General features: G+C 37.4%; 1 protein-coding gene across 1 annotated transcript; it reads left to right on the forward strand.

The window, feature by feature from the left end:
• The first annotated feature begins 10,798 nt into the window (after positions 1–10,798).
• LOC127411668 (deubiquitinase DESI2-like) lies at positions 10,799–20,836 on the forward strand. The gene is made up of 5 exons (XM_051647381.1): positions 10,799–11,865; positions 17,354–17,426; positions 18,065–18,158; positions 18,245–18,386; positions 19,611–20,836. The coding sequence occupies exons 1-5, from the start codon at positions 11,827–11,829 to the stop codon at positions 19,866–19,868; spliced, it is 606 nt and encodes a 201-aa protein (XP_051503341.1). The 5' UTR covers positions 10,799–11,826; the 3' UTR covers positions 19,869–20,836.
• Positions 20,837–22,324: the final 1,488 nt, after the last annotated feature.

Genomic DNA, 22,324 nt, shown 5'->3' on the forward strand with positions numbered 1-22,324 from the left:
CATCATTATAACTCTCCTAAAATGTACCTCATACATTCCCTTCAAAAGGGACTTTGTTCCCTTGTCACTCAAAGCGCTCGCGCTTGTTAAAGAGTGGCGTGCTGTCATAGCAACCATGTTACGTTCCGTTTCCGTTTGTCCTACGAAGGCCGTCTCGTTTAAACGAGATTTGTTTAAAGGAGGACACTCGGTATACTGCAGCCTTCAAAGGACGTGTCCTACCTAGCACGCAGCCTTCCAAACGAGAGACAGCCATTGTCATGTGTGCCATCGAAAATGATCAAATTCCACAAAATAAATAAATGAAAAAAATATAATAATAATAAATAATAATAATAATTTCAGGGATCCAAACTCCTCACCTTTCGGAGAAATTCGCCGTTTTGAAACCATAATCGGTCACTTTTGTGACTGAATTTATACGCGTTAAGGGTCTTTCACATGATCAGAGACCCCAGTTATTGAACTAATTTAAATTCACCAAGAAAACGCTTAGACCTAAACATAAACGAGTCCTTTTATTACTTTCTGCTATCAAAGCAACTGCAAGCTTTTTTCTCTCTTCCAGATACATGTTTTCAATGTTTATTGTGCACACCTCCCGCTTTTTTATGTGGCAAACTCATAAAATCGCCCCTCTGTGACGCTTTCTGCAACTCTTGTCATGTGGAGGGCAATGCGGCACTTGACGCTGGCGTTGAACGGAGCGTTGACGCCTCGACTCATGTGAAATGCGCTTTACAATGAAAAAAGAACATTATTGAAACTCAAAATTATTATTATTAGGTTATTATTGTCCTCTTTTCTGATAAAAGCCATGCTCAGCAGTTTAAATAGCTACTGTAGGAAAATGATACCGTAGATCTGCTTTGTGTTTATAATTCTTATACTGTCAGTAGATTTGTAGCCATGCAAGTTTTAATAAAGGAGAAGGTAAGGACATTATTGAAACTCACTATAATTAGACTATTATTGTTGTCTTTTTGGATGAAAAATAATGCTCAGACTGAAGGAAGACTATAGATCTGTTTTGTTCTTTTAATGCTTAAACACTATAAAGTCTCTTGGTAGATTTCGGTCATGAACGACTCAAAATGATTCACTGACTCACTCATAGCACATAAGACGCTCATTTGTCGCCACCTAGTGACATTTCCAGAAGGGGTCACTGAACTAATCGGTTAATAAAATTGAACAAATTTGTGAAACAGAAGCAAGCCTCACCAAAATACTCTTATTTTGCAGCTAATTCTGCACAATTGTAAACTTGAATAAACTTGAGTCACTAAAATAGCTGGAATTTGTGCTTTTAGCTTATTCTTTAAAAAAAATATCCCCAGAAAAAATGTTCGTGGACCAGTGTTTGTCTTACCTTTTTCACCCCTGATGAGTTTGCATCCCTGTAATTTGTTGTGGCATTGCAAGAACAAATCTACAAATTAGAAAAGAAGCAAATCTGTTGTTTTTTCATTACCCATTTAGCGCTCTTGCCACCTGTGACCTCACACAGCATAGCCTACCTATGTGACTTTTTTTTTTTTTTGCATAGCCGAATTTCAAACATTACAAGTAAACACGCTACTAAGATGGACAGAAAACATGGACAAGTTCTTGAAAAGGAAAAATATTGACGATGGTTAGCCTATGTGGGATAGTGTTGTGCCGTAGAATTTTTTAGTCATAAAAAGTGTACCGTGGCAGAAAAAAGGTTGGGAAACTTTGGTCTAGAGAATTAATCACATTATTGCTGTTTTGCAACTCTCATCCCATTGCTTTCCAAAGCTCAGCAACAAATCAGGCATGTTTTAGGCAAGACCCCATTGGCCAGTGCAGCTTTCCTCTTTAATTGCATAATTTCTAGCTTTCAGGTGCATTGGTTGACCATTTACGATGATTCAACAATATGAATTTCTCATTTTGAATGTTGCTTTTCAATCTTCTGTTTTTAGCACTGAGAAATATCACTTCTGGTGGTGTAAACATATATTGCCACTTGTCTGCAGATTCCAAGTGTTTTGGGTGTTGAAAACCAATTAAATATAAAGTCGCTGTTCAATTGACTTTGGAGGAGGGGGTGGATGATATTCACACATAAGTACAACTTTAAGTAAATTAAACAAGATTTCTCTGTAAATGGGTCCCATTGAAGTGATGGTCACAGGATAACATGCTATCTGTCCAAGTGGATAGACTGCTACTCTTTCTCTATCTAAATGGATATACTAACAGCTGAAAGAAAATGCCTTTGGCAAATGGGTCTTGGTATGTGCATGTTTAAGTGTGTTATTCTTCATCAGAAATCAATACACTCAAAGACAGCAGTGGTTCAATGCACTTAAGTTGGGAGAGGGGGAAAGAGAGAGAGAATGCATTACTTCCTGCCTTTGGAATCTTATGTTACACTATTATATATGGCTTAACCAGAAGCATCAAGGGTGGTATCATCTGTATTGTTCAAGATTCAGGTTGTTTACATTTCCTTTGAAGGCATTTAGCAGAAGTTGGTCTTATCCAGAGTACCTTACAAAAAGGTTGAAGGTAAAAACCAAGGTTGCAGATTCACTATGGAGTGACCTGTATTTATCTGATTTGGTCAATATTGATTTATGACAGAAATTGTGTAGACTATGATCTTTAACAGATTGGTTTGGGTCAACTATACTCATATTGAGAGGTTCAGAGTGAGACGATTTTACAAACTATCTTCCTTTTAAAAAAAAACTTTAAAGCCATTTTTCTGTTTCAGTGTTGGCATAGTTGAAGCGTTATTATGGCTTGTCTAACATGCCAGGTTCTCTGCACTGTAATGCTGTTCTCATATTTAAGCGCCAGAAGAGTTTAATAAGTTGTATGGCTAAAGTAATTCACACACATTTCTGTGTGCTGAGTGTTTACTGGACTGGACTGGACTTTTGAAGATTGGTTAATGTATGAGCAACAGGATATGGATTCAATATAAGCTGAAGTACATGCAGTCAATTTCCCTCACACATAATCAATCAACTGTGTGATAAGTATTGAACCTATGAGGACTGACAGCTTCATTGTTTTGAATGGATTACATGCAGAGTAAGCATTAAAGCTCTCTCTGCTCTCTCTCTCTCTCTCTCTCTCATCTCACAAATAAAACAAAAGAGAGTGATGCACAAGCTCAGATGAGCTCTTGTAATGATAATCTGTGCTGATTCAGTCAGTTTCTCGGGTAAACACAAGCATGCATCACATCTGTCAGATGCCACATTGACATAACACTGTAAAGAAAGAGATTGAATGTAATGCATCTATTCCTATAATTACAATTATGCACAGACACATAGCATTGTCATGTGTTTCAAACTGGGGTCCAGAGGCTAGGGGGCCTGTGAAAAAAAGATCAAATTTAACAAATATTACTGTTTCACTCTGCTTTCCAAAAACTGGTCGGAAATAATATGATTATTGGCAAATACTTTGGTCTATTGGACTAATCTCCTCACCACCATCGCCTTTAGCTTGCTCACGGGTTTTGCAAGGCACTATTCTCTGTAAAGCTGCTTTGGAACAATATTTATTGTGAAAAGTGTAAAACAATACATTTGAAGTGAATTGAAAATGTTTGTCTTCTCTAAAAGAGGTTTTATAAAATACACAATCACAATCAACAAAGTAAATATTTTATTCCTGATAATATTTGAATCATTACTTTTGGCCTTAGTACACTGACAAAAATATCTTTAATATATGATGCTTACATTTTTTTTACAGAGTACAAATGGGTTTTTATTCATTAAATATACAGTATAGCTGCATTCATATCTTAGGAAGGGGGTGCTTTGCAAGAAAATCATCATATTTGGGGGTTCTTGGTATCAGAAAGTTTGAAAACCTCTGGTAAAGGCCATATGTATATATGCAGTTGTCACAAATGTTTTAAATCCGATTCAGTTACACAAAGCTTGTCTTGTCTAGCAGTTGCCAAAATGTAGAACAACAACATACACAAATGAATTGGTGAGACTATAACACTACCACAGTGCAGAACAATCACACCTACAACCACCACACACACGAACACAGACACAGACACAGACACACACACACACACACACAAACACACACAGAGACAGACAAAAATGAATGGAAATAAATGGGTGAGACTATAACACAGTCACAATGCAGAACACACGCACTTGCAGAACTTCAAGTACAAAGTTCAGCCTTCCAGATAATACATTGCAACTTTGTGTAATGGAAACACGTGAATTCCAGTGCAAAACCAATTTTATAGAGTTTATCGAACTTTATTGTGAGCACTTCACCATACAAAAATGAATAAAAAAATAAATAATTTTTTTTTTTTGTTGCACACTAATCTCTGTATCTGATACAGTTGAACGACACATTTTGCAGCACCCTTTTTATACAAATTTTACTTTTCATCTGCTTTTAACTGAGGTGAAGGTAAAAAAAAAAAAAAAAAAAAAAAAAAAATATATATATATATATATATATATATATATATATATATATATATATATATATATATATAAAATAATGGTGTCATTTGAGGTAAATGAGGTCTAAATCACATTAAGTCCTCTCAAAAATGCCAAAAGTGTAATAATAACTATGCACAAAGCTAGTTAAAGATATAGTACACCCCAAAATGAAAATTATCTCATCATTTACTCACCCTCATGCCATGCCGGATGTGTATGACTTTCTTTCTTCTGCTGAACACAAATGAAGGTTTTTAGAAGAATATTTCAGCTCTGTAGGTCCATACAATGTAAGTGAATAGGTGCCAGTATTTTGAAGCTCCAAAAATCACATATGTCCGCATAAAAGTAATCCATACGATTCCAGTGGTTAAATTAATATCTTCAGAAAGCGGTCTAATAAGTGTGGGTGAGAAACACAGCAATATTTTAGTCAACTTTTACAATAAATTCCCCTGTCTGCTCAGTTGATCTCCACTTTAACTTTCACATTCTTCTTCTTGTGTTTTTGGTGACTCACATTCTTCATGTGTACGACCCCTACTGGGAATGGAGAAGAATTTCTAGCAAACATTTACTTAAATATTTATCTGTTTCTCACCCACACCTATCATATCACTTCTGAAGATATTAATTTAACCACTGGAGTCTTATGGATTACTTTTATGATGCCTTTATGTGCTTTTTGGAGCATCAAAATATTGGCACCCATTCACTTGCATTGTATGGACCTAAAGAAATGAGATATTCAACCTAAAAATCTTCATTTGTGTCCAGCAGAAGAAAGTAAGTCATACACATCTGGGATGGCATGAGTAAACGATGAGTGAATTTTCATTTTTGGGTGAACTATTACTTTAAGTGGTGTGACAAACAAAACATGTCAAAATTGTGTTGTTACATGAAGAGTTGTAATCCAATACAATACAAGGGTTAATAGCAGGTTCCCACGGTGACAACTTACCCCATGTAGGGTGATAACATGCACTGAAAAAAAAAAAATAAAATAATTCAGCTCAACAACCATAACGCAAGAAAATAAATAGCTTCTACTCAGAAACGTACATATTTATAAAATGTTTAGCTTTTCTTAATTTTCATTAATGTGTGTGTGTAACAATTTGGGAAAGGAGGAAGCTGGGACTGGCTTGACAAACACGTAGACATTTATTTGCACACACTACGTTATGCTTTTCAGCATCTACATACATACACTCAAACACAATAGGCTTTTCAGCCGAACATTCAACACACACATAGCTTCGTGCGTCTCTCTCTCCTGTCTGCCGCTGTCTCCTCTCCCTAAATACTCCCGCCACCCCTCAATGGAACGCGAGACTGGTGTGGCACACAGGTAGAATTCATTCACCACTTATCTTCCCGGCCTCGCTCTGCTCTGCCCAGATGCCACTCGGGCTGCCCTGCTTGCCACAGTGTACAACACAAAATACTGTATTTATTATAAGGTGAACTTAGAGTGATACATAAAGTTAAAAAAAATATTGTGAGTTTCTTGAACTATCTTTGGCTTAAAAATCTATAAAATTAATATTTTAAGTATAACTAATATTTTAAGTCAAATGATCAAGTACAGAACTGAGGTTGTGGGGAATACCCATAAGTCCCCTTGAATAATTTAAGCACGTTTGTTTCATTCATAGAGATTTTAGCTCATTTTAGTATTATTGATGTTGTTTTACTGTAATTAGTTGTTTTCTGTAAAGTCACCATTAGGTCGAGCAGGACCGGTGACAGTGGTGCCTTGACCCGGATAGGAGTGAGGGTTGGGGGGGGTGAGTGTAATGGTAGCCAGCTGGTAGGTAGCTGTGCAGTGTGTAAACCTCACTCCCCTAGCCTCAAGAGGCGCACTAGCGACTGATGCTTGACACTATAGCCTTTAGCCTCCTTGTTAGCACCCGCCTCCCACACCGATTACGCTGGTTCAAATCCCATTCAGAGCGGGTCAAGCAGGACCGGTTACACCTGTGAATGTGCATTGCTGAAAAACAGTGTTATCTGCACTTCTTTGGGGAATCAGTTGTTTAATGATTGACCTCAGTCATTATTTTCTTTTGAGCCTATTAAATTAAGCAATAATGTTAAAGTTAATTTGAAACAATGGGCTATTAGTTGTTAAATCTTATTTGTGTGACATACCTTTTAAATAAATACAGTTTTTGAAACTGATACATATATGTATATCTAATAAAGGTTTTCTAGTTATGCTGACATAAGATGACCATAAATTGAATTTATTTAAAATGCATGATTCAAACTTGCTACATATATATTATAAGCAGCCGCGTCTCTACATGCTCTGTAGCGCCGGCCAGAGGGCAACAGTTCAAAGAGGTAGTGAGCTGGGTGAGTGGGGTCCAGGGTGATTTTTACAGCCCTTTTCCTCACTCTGGATGTGTACAGTTCTTGGAGGATGGGAAGGGGAGAACCAATAATCCACTCAGCAGTCCGAACAGCTTTGGTAGCTGAACCAAACCAGACAGTTATTGAAGTACAGAGGACAGACTCAATGACTGCTGAGTAGAACTCGATTAGCAGCGCCTGTGCCAGGTTGAACTTCCACAACTGGCAAAGGAAGTACAACCTCTACTGGGCCTTTCTCACAATGGAGTCAATGTGGGTCTCCCACTTCAGGTCCTGTGAGATGGTAGAGCCCAGGAACCTGAATGACTCCACTGCTGCCACAGTATTGTTCAGAATGGTGAGCGGGGTCAATGTTGGGGTGTTTCTCCTAAAGTCCACTATCATCTCCACTGTTTTGAGCATGTTCAGCTCCAGGTTGTTTGGCTGCACCAGACAACCAGCTGTTCAACCTCCCTTCTGGATGCAGACTCACTGGCATCTTGGATGATACTGATGACAGTAGTGTAGTCTGCCAACTTCAGCAGCTTGACAGAGGGGTCCTTGGCGATGCAGTCGATGGTGTACAGGGAGAAGAGTAGTGGGGAGAGCACACATCCCTAGGGGGGCACCAGTGCTGATTTTACAGGTGCTGGATGTGAATTTCCCCAGTCTCATTAGCTGCTGCCTTTCCATCAGAAAGCTGGTGATCCACTCACAGATAAAGGTGGGAACAGAGAGTTGGTTTAATTTAGTCCGGAGAATAGCTGGAATAATGGTGTTAAAAGCCAAACTGAAGTCAACAAATAGTAACCTTGCATATGTCCCTGGTCTCTCCAGATGTTGCAGGATATGATGCAATCCCATGTTGACTGCATCATTCACAGACCTGTTTGCTCGATAAGCAAATTGAAGGGGCTCCAGTGATGTTCTTCAGGTGGGCCAACAACAGTTTCTCAAATGACTTCATGACCACAAACGTCAGAGTGATGGGTCTGTAATCATTAATTCCTTTAATCTTGGGTTTCTTTGGGATGGGGATGATGGAGGAGTGTTTGAAGCAGCAGGGAACTTTACACTGCTCTCATGATCTGTTGAAGGTCTGTGTGAAGATGGGGGCCAGCTGGTCAGCACAGGCTTTTAAACAGACAGGTGAAACGCCATCTGGGCCTGATGCTTTCTTTGTTCCCGCAACGTAAACGTGTTTTATGTCCATTATACAAGAAGAAATAAGGTATGTTGCATAAAAGCCATTTAATCACTCTCATTTTCTATGCATGGGGCTAGCACTTCATTCTCAATGTTAATCAGCGGAGATCTGGAGAACATCATGCGCATGTGCAACGTGTATTCAACGATGGCCTGAGGGGCTAGTTTGCCTTTGCACCTGAACCAATCAAAAATTTTGATCATATTTATGTCAAGCTGTTGACATGAGCATCAGAAGTTACCGGGCAGATTATGATTAGCAAGGGCCCCCCCGGGGCCAATTTTGTTTTAAAGTTGAGATCTATGCAATACATTTTCATTGATTTAAGTCTTTAACTTCATCAAAAACTTTAAATATTGAAGAATTTAACAAATAGGCTCCTACAGCATCTACGCATGAATTTGGTGAAACTTGGCAAAGAGTTCAAGCAGTTCTGGCTCACGATGCTATATCTTTTCTAACTCATCTGAATGATGGTGTGCATTCCATTCGGAAGTTATCATCCCTACACCCTATTTCCTTCAAAGACTTTACACTCCATTGTGAGAGCTTCGAAGGGCTAAAAGGTGTGGGGCTCAAAAATAGTGTTCATTTATTGTAAATTCTGTTTGCAATGACCCTACAGCTTGGCTACCATTATTATTCTCCCATCAAAAAAGAACTGTGAAGTCATAATTTATGCCAAAATCCCCTACATTACATTGACAGAATGTTCAAATGAGCTGTTTCTGTATTTGAACTGTCAAAAGCCCTTTAATCGGCTTTAAGATGCTCTCTTCTTTCTTTCTGTCTTACTGTGATAAAAGACCTGATACATTTTTTTAACTTCAAGCATTTAAAGGTATTTTAAACTTCCAGACAAAGTTTTGACAATCCAATGTTACAGTTTGTCTCAACAAACTTTACGTATCTAGTTTAATCAGTACTTTTGTACCACACTTTCCCAACCACCTAAGCAGAGTTATTTTTTGTAATGTAGGGCAAACATGCAGTTATAGCAATGGATAGTATAGTAAATATTTTTGTTTGACAGCACTTTTCATACAACGCATAAAGCTTAACCCTATAAACCTAACTTATGAAATAATAGTCTAAAACATTTTTAAAAACCTATTTAAACCAATTTTTCTATAAAATAATGACATTTTAAGTAAGCACATGTTGCTTCAATTAAATAATTTTTTTTTTTTTAAATATCAGTAACAGTGTATAAACATTGTTAATTTTACTTTATAAAAATCAGTAAAGATTTCACATCAAAAAGACGAGTGCATCCCAATATGAAGGTGGCCATTTTGGAAATTATATTACAAGGAAGAGCATGGAATCTAGTACACTGCATAGCAACGATCATGTTGATGATGTAGAGGCTTTAGAAAGTCATGTATCAAATATGACAAGCGCGCCATCATAAAAAATTCAGTTAGAAACAAATTGGCAAAAGGATCCTACAACAGGGCTGGGGGCCCTCATAGACACAGGGCCCTATAGAGGGGGCTTTGTATAAGCTGTGAGGCCCACATATTCAAGCGTGTATTAACCATTTGTTTTCAAAGTTGATGGGCCACGAGACCATACAGCCCAGGGCTCCCCCAGGCCCCTGGTAGTTAAGGGCCCCTGGGCACTGGCCCCATTGGCCCGGTCCGTAATACACCTATGGGTGCAGAGTAGATCTGCATAGTGAACATAGTTGGTAAGTTTTAAAAGCTAAATTTTTTCTAATGTGCTGCTGGTTGGATTAGTTAAAGTGCACCATTCATCATTTCAATTAATTGGATGCCATTGCGTTGAGGTGTTGTATTGTTGGTGCATTGTTTTGAAGGGTGGGGGGATCGTGGGTGTTGAAGCCATAAAAACAATGGTATTTGTTCCTGACTAAAAACGTTAAATGCAATAAAGGCCTGCAATTTGATCATTTTTTTCCCTTAAGTTCACACAGTACAAGACAAACACTGTGTCTGCACTGCTAGCAATTCACCTGTTTCAGTCATCTTTTCTTTCTTTTTATGATGTCTCAAAGAAAAGAAGAATATCATTTGAATTTCTTTTCATCAATGATGTATCTGTAAAATTACATGACTGTGTCAGCATGGCTAGCGAAAAGAAAATACACAAAATTATTTACTGCCCTCAAGTTGTCTCTCTGTGTAAAATTTAGAATTAATTAAAGACATAAAGAAATTATTTAAAAATCTATGCTTGTAAATTATTACCTAATAATATTTGCATTAAAAATATATGACACTGTCTCTGCCACAACCTAAAAACTCAATATCTGATTATTGGGGGGGGGGGGACTTGTCCCCCTCAATGCATATTGCAGTTACGGCCCTGATTGTTTGTGCCCCACACTAAATAATGACCCTGAGACTCCACTGATTTTAAGTAAATCCAGCTATTGTGTTAAATGAACTATACATTTACTTTTTTTTCATGGGCTATAACAGAAATATTTAAAGGCTTTTTGTTGCCACTACTAAAAGGTATGTGCCTATACAGAAATTGCTTTCAAAAATAAATCTACAGTGAGAAATTGTCACTGGAGTAAAAGTAGTGACAACTATCTCAATGACCCCTATGAATTAAAACATGTCTGCCTTTACTGACATTTATTCTCAAAGCACGCATACTCAAGTAAAAACACAAAGTTAAGATCTCGGCGTAAGGAGCAGAATTATTAGGAGATTAGATTACCCACCCCAGAATAACGCATCGCCCCCGCCCCGTTATAACGCACAGCACGGATGGAGGGGGATGATGGAATCGCGCTGCGTACAGATCATGATGCTGATGATGATGATGTAATAAACGCCGATGATTCTATATGAATACGCGCGCGGATCACGCTCGCTACGCGGTTAAAGTGATGTCATCATCCATACCGTGAAGTGTATTTAGGAAATTTAACACTGCGTTTCACCGGAAATCATCCGCGCTGCTCAATTCTCCCAGCGCGGCCTGCATAAGGACAAACCCCAGGACTGCGGCGCAGATGGCTGTTGAGATCGGGACTGCAGCAAGCTCACTTCCTCACAGCTGCAACCCCTGCACTCTGCCGAACAGCAAACCCCGTGCAACTGAAACGCCAGAATGCACGCTTCATTGCAGCAACACCCAATATGGAATATCAGTCATCTTAACGGGAATTCTGACTCCTGAGTCGCTGGTTACGGTGCTCATTTGAATGACAGCCAGTCGAGGTGCATCACCCATCTTCTGATTAGGACTAATCAACGAGCCTCAGTTGTTCTGTATACAAAGCTACAGACAAACGGAGACGTCTGAAGAGATATTAAGTGGTCATCACAGTCTAATTCGCTGCCTGTCATCAGTGCACAAACCTTTCGCGCTTACCGGAGACTCCCCGCGCGCTGCGCACCCGGAGGCCCCAAGTGCCTGTTTTCTCACGCTTGATTCACCATATATGGAAACTGATGCCCTGTTTGCCTTTTCTCATCCGTGTCTACCTCTGCAACCCTTATTTCTCCTTAAATAACCACCCGCTTATGCCCGCGAGCCAAACTAAACATCTCACAGAATGACTTTATTGATGAATAAAATGACAAGAAAATAATGTTTTACTGTGATTTGGTCTTTCGTCTGTTGATCTAGCGCCCAGCTCGAGTTTACAGTGTTTATCGATTTTATTTTTTTTTACCTTCTTTGGACCCGAAACTGCAGTTGAGCGCATCTGGTGCTTTGGGCAGCTGTCACGAGAGCAATAATAAACGCCCGTTATTTTAAGGGATTTTGCGCGGGCTTCTTTCTCAGGATATCAGGATGGCAAATGAACCCGTTATCCTTAATGTGTATGACATGGTAAGCCAAACGTTTTTATTTCACCTTTTACAAAACCCTCACTCTTTTAAGGCACCTATTTGGTCTAATTTAGCATGTAACTAAAATAATATGTGGAGATGAAGACTTTAGGAAACTATGTCTGGGTGGCCGTAGTTTAGTGAAGGATCTGGGCTGCTAACTCAAATGTTTTTTTGTTTTTTTTTTCCTAAAGCACGGGAAACAAACCTACTTTTTAGACATTGCAAACAGCATATTGATGAGCAAGTCTGAAGCCCAGATGAGAGCGCATGTGTTTTTCCTCCCATGCTGTAGAAGGCGCTGTCAGTGTCAAGACATTACAATAGACATGTCTGACGGCATGGCACATTCTAAAATTTGAAACAATTTTTTTCTATGAATGTACACACACTGCCGCCACCACTCAGTGTCGGTCGGCGGCACCCACCTACAACTCTGGAGGCTGCTCAAATTTCTGGAGCGCAACTAGAATATTTTCCATTTGGACATATATTATTTGCTCTAGCCTTGTTCATTCTTTAAGAAGGGAAAAACCTTGGGGGCCGGGGTAGCTCAGCGAGTATTGACGCTGACTACCACCCCTGGAGTTGTGAGTTCGAATCCAGGGCATGTTGAGTGACTCCAGCTAGGTCTCCTAAGCAACCAAATTGGCCCGGTTGCTAGGGAGGGTAGAGTCACATGGGGTAACCTCGTGGCTCTTGCTCTCAGTGGGGTGCATGGTGAGTTGTGGGTGGGTGCCGCGGAGAATAGCGTGAAGCCTTCACATGCCCTATGTCTCCGCGGTAACGCGCTTAACAAGCCATGTGATAAGATTGACGGTCTCAGACGCAGAGGCAACTGAGATTCGTCCTCTGTCACCCAGATTGAGGCAAGTCACTACGCCACCACAAGGACTTTGGGAAGCGCATTGGGAATTGGGCATTCCAAATTGGGGAGAAAAGGGGAGAAAAGAAAAAAAAGAAGGGGAAAAACCTTGGTAACTTTTATGTATACTGTTTGCCACGTGAACTGCATCGATGTTCCCTGTGTTTGATACCTGTGCCGTGTCCTAGCCGCGACGTGGCACTTCTTGTCCAGTGTGCCACTGCTTAACAGTCAGGTTCCGGAAGTAAAAGTCCCATATTTTTTTTTTCCATAGATGAGTTTATTTTTAACATTAACTGATAAACCTTTAAAGACATAGTTGGTTAATCCATGGTATATGCTCCTTTTGAAGCCATCAGTAAGTTTTATTTTAACTTCATTGTTTAAAAATTGCCTTTAATAGTGGAATTCCTGGTGAACAACTACATATCACGTGGTACAGCAGTGAAAGATCCACCAATCAGAGAACTGCGGCCATACATACGGAAGAGACTGCCCACTTTCATGATGCACGCTGAGTGACGCATTAGAGTCGGTCTTCCTTCACCCTCAAACTACTTATTTATTTGTATATATTGGAATATTTTGCCATAAATGTAAAATTTGTTGTTTTTTTACTTATAATGAAAAACCTAAAATCAATAGTTTGATATATATCCTTAGGTTTTTTTTTTTTTTTCGATTATGTAATTCACAATGCTTCATAGGAAAAATACTTCCGGAACCGCCCGTCGCAACTGTGCCCGCCCACTTTTTCAGCTGTGTCAGTTCCAGAAGTATTTTATTGCATAGGCTTTTCATAAAATTGAGTTGAAAGCCATGAACCAGAGCAACCAGCTCTGAGGTGAATCACAACATCACAAACTTTGTTTAGAGGCAAAAATGTATTTGAAAATCAGATAAAAAGACAAAGGTACAACACTGTGTACATACCATCTTTCATGAAGGCATGAACTACAATCCCATGAAGCATTGCTAATGATGTAATTAAATAAAAATGATGAGAATATATTAAACTTTTGATTTAGGTTGTTGATTATAAGTATAAAAACAATATATTTGACTTTTATTGCAAAATATTTATCCACAAGTGTAGAATTATAAAATCATCCCCCAAATTTGTTCTTTTTTTAAACGAATTTAAATTGTATTTGAAATCTCTAAAAACTCTAAAAGGTCCAAAAGAACAAAAATTGTACGACATCCTAAAACACTTCCCGACTATAGTAAATAACTGAACTTAGACTAAATTCTCCCCTGGTACGACAGTGTCTCATCACTGGGTTATTTATTTATTTCATTTTATTTCATTTTATTTTTTAAATTGTTTTTATCCATGTTATTAAGAGCTGTTTCCTCTGACTGATTCTATATATCTTTATACTGAAGTTGTGTATTATATGTTGCATGTTTGTTTATAAATTTTGCAATAAATTACAAAAAAATATATATATATATATATTAAAAAAAAAGATTGGTGAAGCTATCTTTGCTGGACCATGGGTAATGTAGTTGTTTACCAGAAATTACGCCATCAAACATGAAGTTGATATAACGTAGACAGATGGCTTCAATAGAAGCATATACCATCGATAAACAACGTTGTTGCTCAAGATAGGTCTGTCTTTGAAGGTTTATATGTTATTGTTGAAATTCAATAAGCCTATGGAAAAAATTAATGGGATTTTTAATTCCGGAACAAGACAGTTGTACTCTATAGCCTTAGGAAGTCCGATCAATGTCCCTTTCCTGGCAAGTCCATCCAATCTACTTGAATGGGGAAAGACTGAAATTTACAAAAAAGGTTGGTCAATATTACGATCAAAGAACATATTTCAAATCCGCTGTAAAAACTGAAAACAATGGTATTATAAATTGTGCTTCTTAGCTCAGATCAAGCAACAAAAAAAAAAGTTATCAGGCTGGTACAGCTAATACGCATGTGCCTTCTCAATTTGACTGATAGAAGATGTCTGTATCTAAAAGGTGATTGGCTCTTTTACCTCTAAAGCGAGATTTCCTTTTCTACATCCGCCATTTTGGGCATTCTAATTGCTCCCATTCATTTTAATACAAGTGGTGCATCTTGGGCTAAATTAAGATGGCATTTTAGTGACATCTTAAAAATATATAAGATTTTGAGAATAAAGTCGTAATATTTTGAGAATTAAATAAAAAAATACCAGAATATAGTCGTAGCATCACGAGATTAAAGTTGTAATATTTTGAGAATAAAGTCAAAATTACCTAATAAAGTCGTAGCATTATGAGATTAAAGTTGTAATATTTTGAGAATAAAGTCAAAATTACCTAATAAAGTCGTAGCATTATGAGATTAAAGTCGTAATATTTTGAGAATAAAGTCAAAATTATTAAATAAAGTCGTAGCATCACGAGATTAAAGTCGTAATATTTTGAGAATAAAGTCAAAATTACGAGAATAAAGTTGTAGCATTATGATATTAATGTCGATATAATTTTGACCTTTATTTCAAAATATAACGATTTTAATCTCGTAATGCTACGACTTTATTCTTGTAATTTTGACTTTATTCTCAAAATCGTAGATTTTTTTTTTTTTTTTACATGGCACTAAAATGCTACTAAATGCTACTAAAATCATACTAAATAGTCTCTGGTCCGAATAATTTTATTCTATATTTTCATTCGTTTCATGAAACCGATTAAATCTTTTTTGGTCTATATTTGGAGCTGTGGTGTTCCGACATTTTTTTCCTTTTGATACTATTTTGCCTTTGGTTGAGCACCTACACTGAGCTTTTTTGCTGTTGGATGTGCATGCTTTTGGTTCACTTTTATGAAATGATTCAAAACCGAGTCATTACTCAAAAGTGTTCGTAGATGTCCCTGCACTGCATTTTACATTTCATTTTGTTGTAAAATTGCTGTTTATCACAGTATTTCCACTAGGTTATATAGATTGCTTCATTAACGTTCCAACATTTTGTTATCAACATTGTTAAAAGCATCACCATGTAGTGTTGCCCCACATTTTTATTAATTATGATTATTCCCATTTTGTTAACAACACTGTTTCCATTTCACAGTTTCTTCCGCGGCATCGCAGACCACAACAGCTGTGACAGTTGGGTGGTACAGTTGGGTGATCTACCAATGCTTTGCGAATTGGTTTGATCGAGTCATTAAAAATAAATGGTTTAAAATAATTATTTGTTCCCAAATCGGACATCACTAAGATACAAGCAAAACCTCACCATTTTCTAGTACAGAACACTTAAAGTTGTGGTTCTGTGTGCCTTATTATTTATGAAGTCATCAAATCTCCAATTGCAAGGGCAATACTGTCATAAAGATGCATAAAGGTATTTTTACATCAATGTTATGACTTCATCATTTGAGAATCCATTTTTAGATTTTAATTAAGACATTATTTTGTGTTTATTAAGCCGTTTTCTTTGAGGCAGCCACTTGCTGCTCCCCAAAATGTAGGTGATTTCCGGTTTTATGATCCTTTTGGGGATATTTGGTTAACATTGACAAACTTTATGTAGCTACACTCACATAAAGTTTATTTACCATTCAGAGATATAGGTACACACCCAAATTCTCTGTGCGGTGATAGCAGGTGTGTGCTAACTTCTTAGAACTCCAAGAGTGTCAAGGGAACAGCTGTTTCTTTGCCTGATTAATGTCCCATGATACATTGCTTCAGGAGAGGGTTACAGAGAGGGGGCAGGACCTCCAAATCCACTCCCTAGAGAGTGTGCAGTTTTTTTTTTTTTTTTTTTTTTTTTTTATATATAATTTTTTTTTTATTGTAGCTAATTGGGTGTGTGTGAGTATGAGTGATGGTTTTTGACATACTTGTGTGTCATTTGTGTCTGTGTGTTAGAAACTATTTGAGCAGATGCTGTTAGAGCTTCTGTAAAGTCAAAACTTAATTTCACACACCCAGCCTGATACAAATACCACATTAAACACACACACACACAAAGAGGTTGGGGATAGATCAGTATTTTATCTGTGTGCATTAAATCATGTTCTACATGTTGTATTATTTATGGAGGGCAGCTGGTGCCCCTTTTTGGCTTCACACATTCTCTCTGTATTTACCCCTCCCCCTAAATCTAATTGGGGAGACCAGGGGCAATTGTAAAAAAAATTACATTTTCTTTCACAATTCTCAGACTAGTACAAATCTACATGTAAAATAAACATGTAAATCTGCAAACAGGAATAGTGCCATTAAAATATTTACATTGAGAAAGTCATAGTGTTGCAATTACATGAAAACACAAAAAGTTTTTTATTATTATATACTGACTATATATGAACTGGTGTATGAGCACAAATTAAAGTAATAATACCTTTGCTGTAGTTCTTATGTTACAGAATAGTTTCCTCATTCATATGGTACATATTTTAATGATTCAATCTTTTAGTTTAGTCCTAGTATTACAATTGCCCCAACAATTGTAAAGATAAAATCTTGTTTGTTAGCTACTAGCTACATTGTAAGCATCTGCCATTCATGTTGATTTTTAACCAATAACCTACAGAAAAAATAAGTTCAAATTCAAAGGCATCATGTATGTATACATTAAAACATGCTTGTATGTTGATCTCTTTTCTATGCTCTTAGTATTGGATAAATGAATACACCTCCACTCTGGGTATTGGAGTCTTCCACTCAGGAATAGAGATCTACGGCAGAGGTACAGTGACCCTTTGACTATATTCAAACATTTCATAATTTTTTTGCATTAAACTCTAGTCAATTTGATTCCATTCCCCGCGGGCCACATCCTGCAGAGTTCAGCTCCAACCCAAATCAAACATGAATTTGAATAGAAGACAGTAAGGCACAGAATGACCTTAGAGTGCTGTCTGTGCATTTAGTGAAAGTGAAGAAATATCCCATTGCCAAGCCAGTGGGGCCTCTGAGCTGAGTCATGAAGTGACAATGAACAAGCACACGCTAACTACTCTAAACATTTATTTCATTTGATATCACTCTTTTTTAATGCATGTTCCTGGTCTTATGATGCACGATTCATCCGTAGATGTTATTCCTAAGAAATAAATATTTGTCAGATTTTTAATCCTTTGTCAAAATGCTCAACTTCTAAAACGACTTCCTCTATTGGGTGTCGACACAAATTACTCTTACTTGTTATACCATACTAGCTCTATTGGTATCAATGCCCACTTTTCATGATCCAATCAATTTCTGATGAATAAAATCAAGTTTTGCCATACAATTTTTTTTTTCTCGTTGAATATCCTGTTTCAAGTAAAACGGGTTGCAAACGGCATTGCACGTTCACTTAATGTTTGCTGTTTTGTTTTTTAGAGTTTGCATATGGGGGCCATCCATACCCTTTCAGTGGCATTTTCGAGATCAACCCTGGAAATGCCTCAGAACTGGGGGAGACTTTCAAATTCAAGTGAGCTTTATATATGCAAACAGACATGCACAATCAAATACACACATGCCCCATTATAAGCCCCACGAATCCTGTCTCCTTTCTAGAGAAGCTATAGCTCTGGGTACAACTGACTTTGCAGAGGAGGACATTGATAAAATAATGGAGGAGCTGGGCAAGGAGTTCAAGGGGAACGCCTACCACCTGATGCACAAAAACTGTAACCACTTTTCATCCTCGCTTTCTGAGGTCAGTATACTCCCCAACACCTCTTTCTGTCTGTCTTTAACAAACGAATGAAGTTGGCCATATACGACTTCACTGACTGACGAGAGAACTTCTGTTTGTTCAAGTAATAATTACTGTGCTTCTGAGGGAGCACTGTACTGATTTTCCTCAAACATAATAAGTATTAAAGGGATATTCCGGGTTCAATGCAAGCTAAGCTCATTCAACAGCATTTGTGGCATAATATAATTTACCACAAAAAATATTTTCAACTTGTCCATCTTTAAAAAAAAAAAAAAAAAAAAGCAAAAATCTGGGTTACAGTGAGGCATTTACAATGGAAATGAATGGGGCCAGTCCATAAACATTAAAACACTCACTGTTTCTTAAGTATAACCACAAGATGTAAACAATGTTCATGTTTATTTTAGTGTGATAAAATTGCTTAAAATTACTAACCTTATCTGTGTTAAGATATATCCAATTTTACAACATCATTGCCATGACGATGTAATGCCATACACCCTTATTTTAACAGAAGAATTATTGTAAGTGCTTTTATAAAATTATAAGCTTCACATTTCTGCCTTTAAACCCTCAAAAAATTGGCCCCATTCACTTCCATTGTAAGCCTCACTGTAACCTCGATTTTTGCTTCTTTGTTTTTTTAAAGAAAAGGGGGGACGGGTCAGATTAATTTTTGTAGTAATCAACGTTACGCCACAAATACTGTCAACTGAGTTTAACTTGCATTGAACCTGGAATATTCCTTTAAACTTAGGCAATTAATTCAGCCCGAACTGCGTAATGTACAGAAATCATTGAAATTTTGTTTTGTGGATAATTTCATCCTTAAGTATCATATCCAAATGTATGTTTTTAAGAAATTTAAGACTAAAGTTTGAAAATCGTTGAACTGTAACCAACAATGAAGACATCATAATATACTAAAGTGTGATTGTTCTACTCTCTAACATCTATTTGCATACTGAATTGTGATTCCTTGCATTTATTCATTTCCATACTTGTCTTTCTTGCATAGCCTATGTGCAGTGAGTGTGTTGATGATATTCATGACAATGGCTAAGGTGGCTCTGATGCAGCATTTCATGTACACAGAACCAAAGCCTTAAAACTTTAACACTATTCTTTGGTGCATTGGTATTTCTTTCAGGAAATGCAAATCTAGTCAGTAATTTAATTCCACACCAATTCATCGGTCTATTGTTCATTCTCTTTCTGTAGTTGCTGTGTGGTAGAGAGATTCCGCGCTGGGTTAATCGGTTGGCATATTTCAGTTCCTGTATTCCATTCCTCCAGAGTTGTCTGCCTAAAGAATGGCTCACGCCCGCTGCACTCCAAAGTCACATCAGCATGGGCCTTCGAAATGAGAACGCACACTCTCACACACACGAGTCCAGCGACGATGAGACCTCGTCTGCCACAGGTGCAGCTGCGGGACAGCCTGGAACATCACATAGCTGCAGACACACCCGTGTGTGATCTGACATACATATTTACACAAATACACACACATATACATTGTAATACACTTCAACCTCTAATCCTGCTGCTACAGCACCTCCTGCTGGACTGGATGAACACTAGACCACTTCACCTCTCTGAAAGTGGTAATCAAAGTCATGTTTTTCAGTAGAGCCACCAGGGATTTAAAAAAAAACTTGTACTCTTAAGGTTTTAGAATTATTTGATTTTTTTACTCAGATTTTAGGAAAATGAAAACAGTGTTTGCCATTTAGTATTCTCTCTCGAATAAGCTCTTTCCTCCGAACATGGGACAATATTAAAGATGGGTGATCATGATAGACTCCACCCTGCTGGTGTGTGACAGCACTACAGGGCCCTCCCTCTACACAGTACTGAACTTTCAGTAGTGTATCCATTTCTGTCAGTCCCTTAGACTTTTAATTACATGTCTGGATGTTCTCCAGATTTAGCCGAGTTTGCTGTGTATTAACTTATTTTCTATTATGTGATGGAATGGGACAGTGTTTACTGCTGCTCGTTTCTGGCTGGTTCTCATGTGAAAGATCTGCAGAGGAACTTACATTCCTTAATGTTACTACTTTTTTTCCCTTAATGATTTTAATATATAAAGCTGCTTTAATTTAATGATATGATGTCAAACTCTTTAATGTCATATTCTTTTCCTTTCAGATTTGGTTTTAAGCTGTCAGATTTTGGTTTACATTCATTTTGTTTAATTTTCTTAGAATGTACATTGGCTGTATGTTATGATATTATAGTGCAAGGTTTGTATGGTGTTATTTAAATATGCATTGATGCATTTATGCTATAAACAAACCCATGGCAGTATGTGTCACACAGACTCACTGAAATGAGTTGGAAAATGCAGCCTTATATATGTAAGCCATTGATATGCTGTAGTCAATTGAAACAAAAGCCTTTTGTTGTTCTGTCGTCTTGGACACAAAGGGGGCATTTGTAAGGGTGATTTTATGGGGGTGGGGGTGAAAGTGTGGGTGGGGTCTGCACATCAGGTCTGGTTTCTGTACTGTACAACGGTGTGTTGACTAACTGCAATGTCTGAGTGATTTGGAGAGGGGGAGAAGTGCAAAGGATTTAATGGTAATTCCTCATGATTTTAGTTATTGCGTCTGACTTTTACAAGTGCAGACTGAACGGAGAATTATGCTGTTGGTTAAATTTGAGTCTGGCTTACAAACAGAGAAGCCCATTTTACCACTAGTTCAAATCTTAAAGGAATATTCCGGGTTCAATATAAGTTAAGCTCAATCGACAACATTAGTGGAATAATATTGATTACCACAAAAATTAATTTTGACTTACCCCTCCTTTTCTTTAAAAAGCACAAATCTGGGCTACAGTGAGGCACTTATAATGGAAGTGAATGGGGCCAGTCCATAAACGTTAAAATACTCACTGTTTTAAAAGTTTATCTACAAGACGTAAACAATATGCGTGTTAACATGATTTTAGTGTGATAAAATTACTAACCTTTTCTGTGTAAAGTTATATCCAATTTTACAACTCTTAATGTAAACAAACTGTAAAACAACTTTAAAAATTACGATTTAAACAACTTCACAGCTCAGATAATACATGAGTTTTCACAGAATAATTATTCTAATAAATTTTAATTATAAAATTTTAAGCTTCACGTTTCTGCCTTTAAACCTTCCAAAAATTGGCCCCATTCACTTCCATTGTAAGTGCCTCACTGTAACCTCGATTTTTTATTTTTTAAAGAAAAGGCGGCAAGAGTAGAAATTATTTTTTTTATAGTAATCAATATTATGCCACAATTTGCTGTCGATTGAACTTGTATTGAACCCGGAACATTCCTCTAACCACATCAGCTTCATGGTGCGTGCCCACAAGTGGTGGCTGCAGGTCTCTGGTTTGGGAAGTCTAAGTAAATAATATATCTCTCAGTCATATTTTGAGCCTTTTGTGCCATTTTGTTTCTCTCTGAGTCTCATCTAGTAACCCATCATCCATCCGACTCTCAGGATGGCATGGCATTGCAGCTGGTGACACGGGTGTTTCATGACCACTTGAGTGAAATGTGTGGGAAATATGTTTTTGATGACTTATATAACTGAATTTTATACTTGGAATATGATTCTAATTACTTTTATTTTGTCAAAGATCTTATCAACCTAGAGCCTGATTCCTATGGGACTATTTTTGCTTTATTTAGACTGAGGCCAAAACAGAGATCTTTTACTAGCTCAGTAAAGGTCCATTTTGTAGGCACATTCCACTGATGCCATTTTTTTAGCCTCAATTAGTATTTCTTGTGTTTTGTTGTCATAGAAAATTCCAGACATTTACAGACGAATAGAGAATAAAGAACTGAAAAGCTATACAGAATCTCATTGCTGTCACTGAATGGGAGAGAGGGCGTGGCTTTTTGTGCGTGAAGTCTAAAAAGACTCTTTTAAACATTTATT

The sequence above is a fragment of the Myxocyprinus asiaticus genome, chromosome 21 (genome assembly GCF_019703515.2).
Source record: "Myxocyprinus asiaticus isolate MX2 ecotype Aquarium Trade chromosome 21, UBuf_Myxa_2, whole genome shotgun sequence".
Lineage (NCBI taxonomy): Eukaryota > Metazoa > Chordata > Actinopteri > Cypriniformes > Catostomidae > Myxocyprinus > Myxocyprinus asiaticus.

Excerpts from the sequence above, each read along its gene's own strand:
- LOC127411668 (XM_051647381.1), top strand. The coding sequence starts at position 11,827 with ATGGCAAATGAACCCGTTATCCTTAATGTGTATGACATG. Across the intron at positions 17,427-18,064 it reads AATAGAGATCTACGGCAGAG|AGTTTGCATATGGGGGCCAT; the intron begins GTACAGTGACCC and ends TTTGTTTTTTAG. Across the intron at positions 18,159-18,244 it reads GGGGAGACTTTCAAATTCAA|AGAAGCTATAGCTCTGGGTA; the intron begins GTGAGCTTTATA and ends TCTCCTTTCTAG.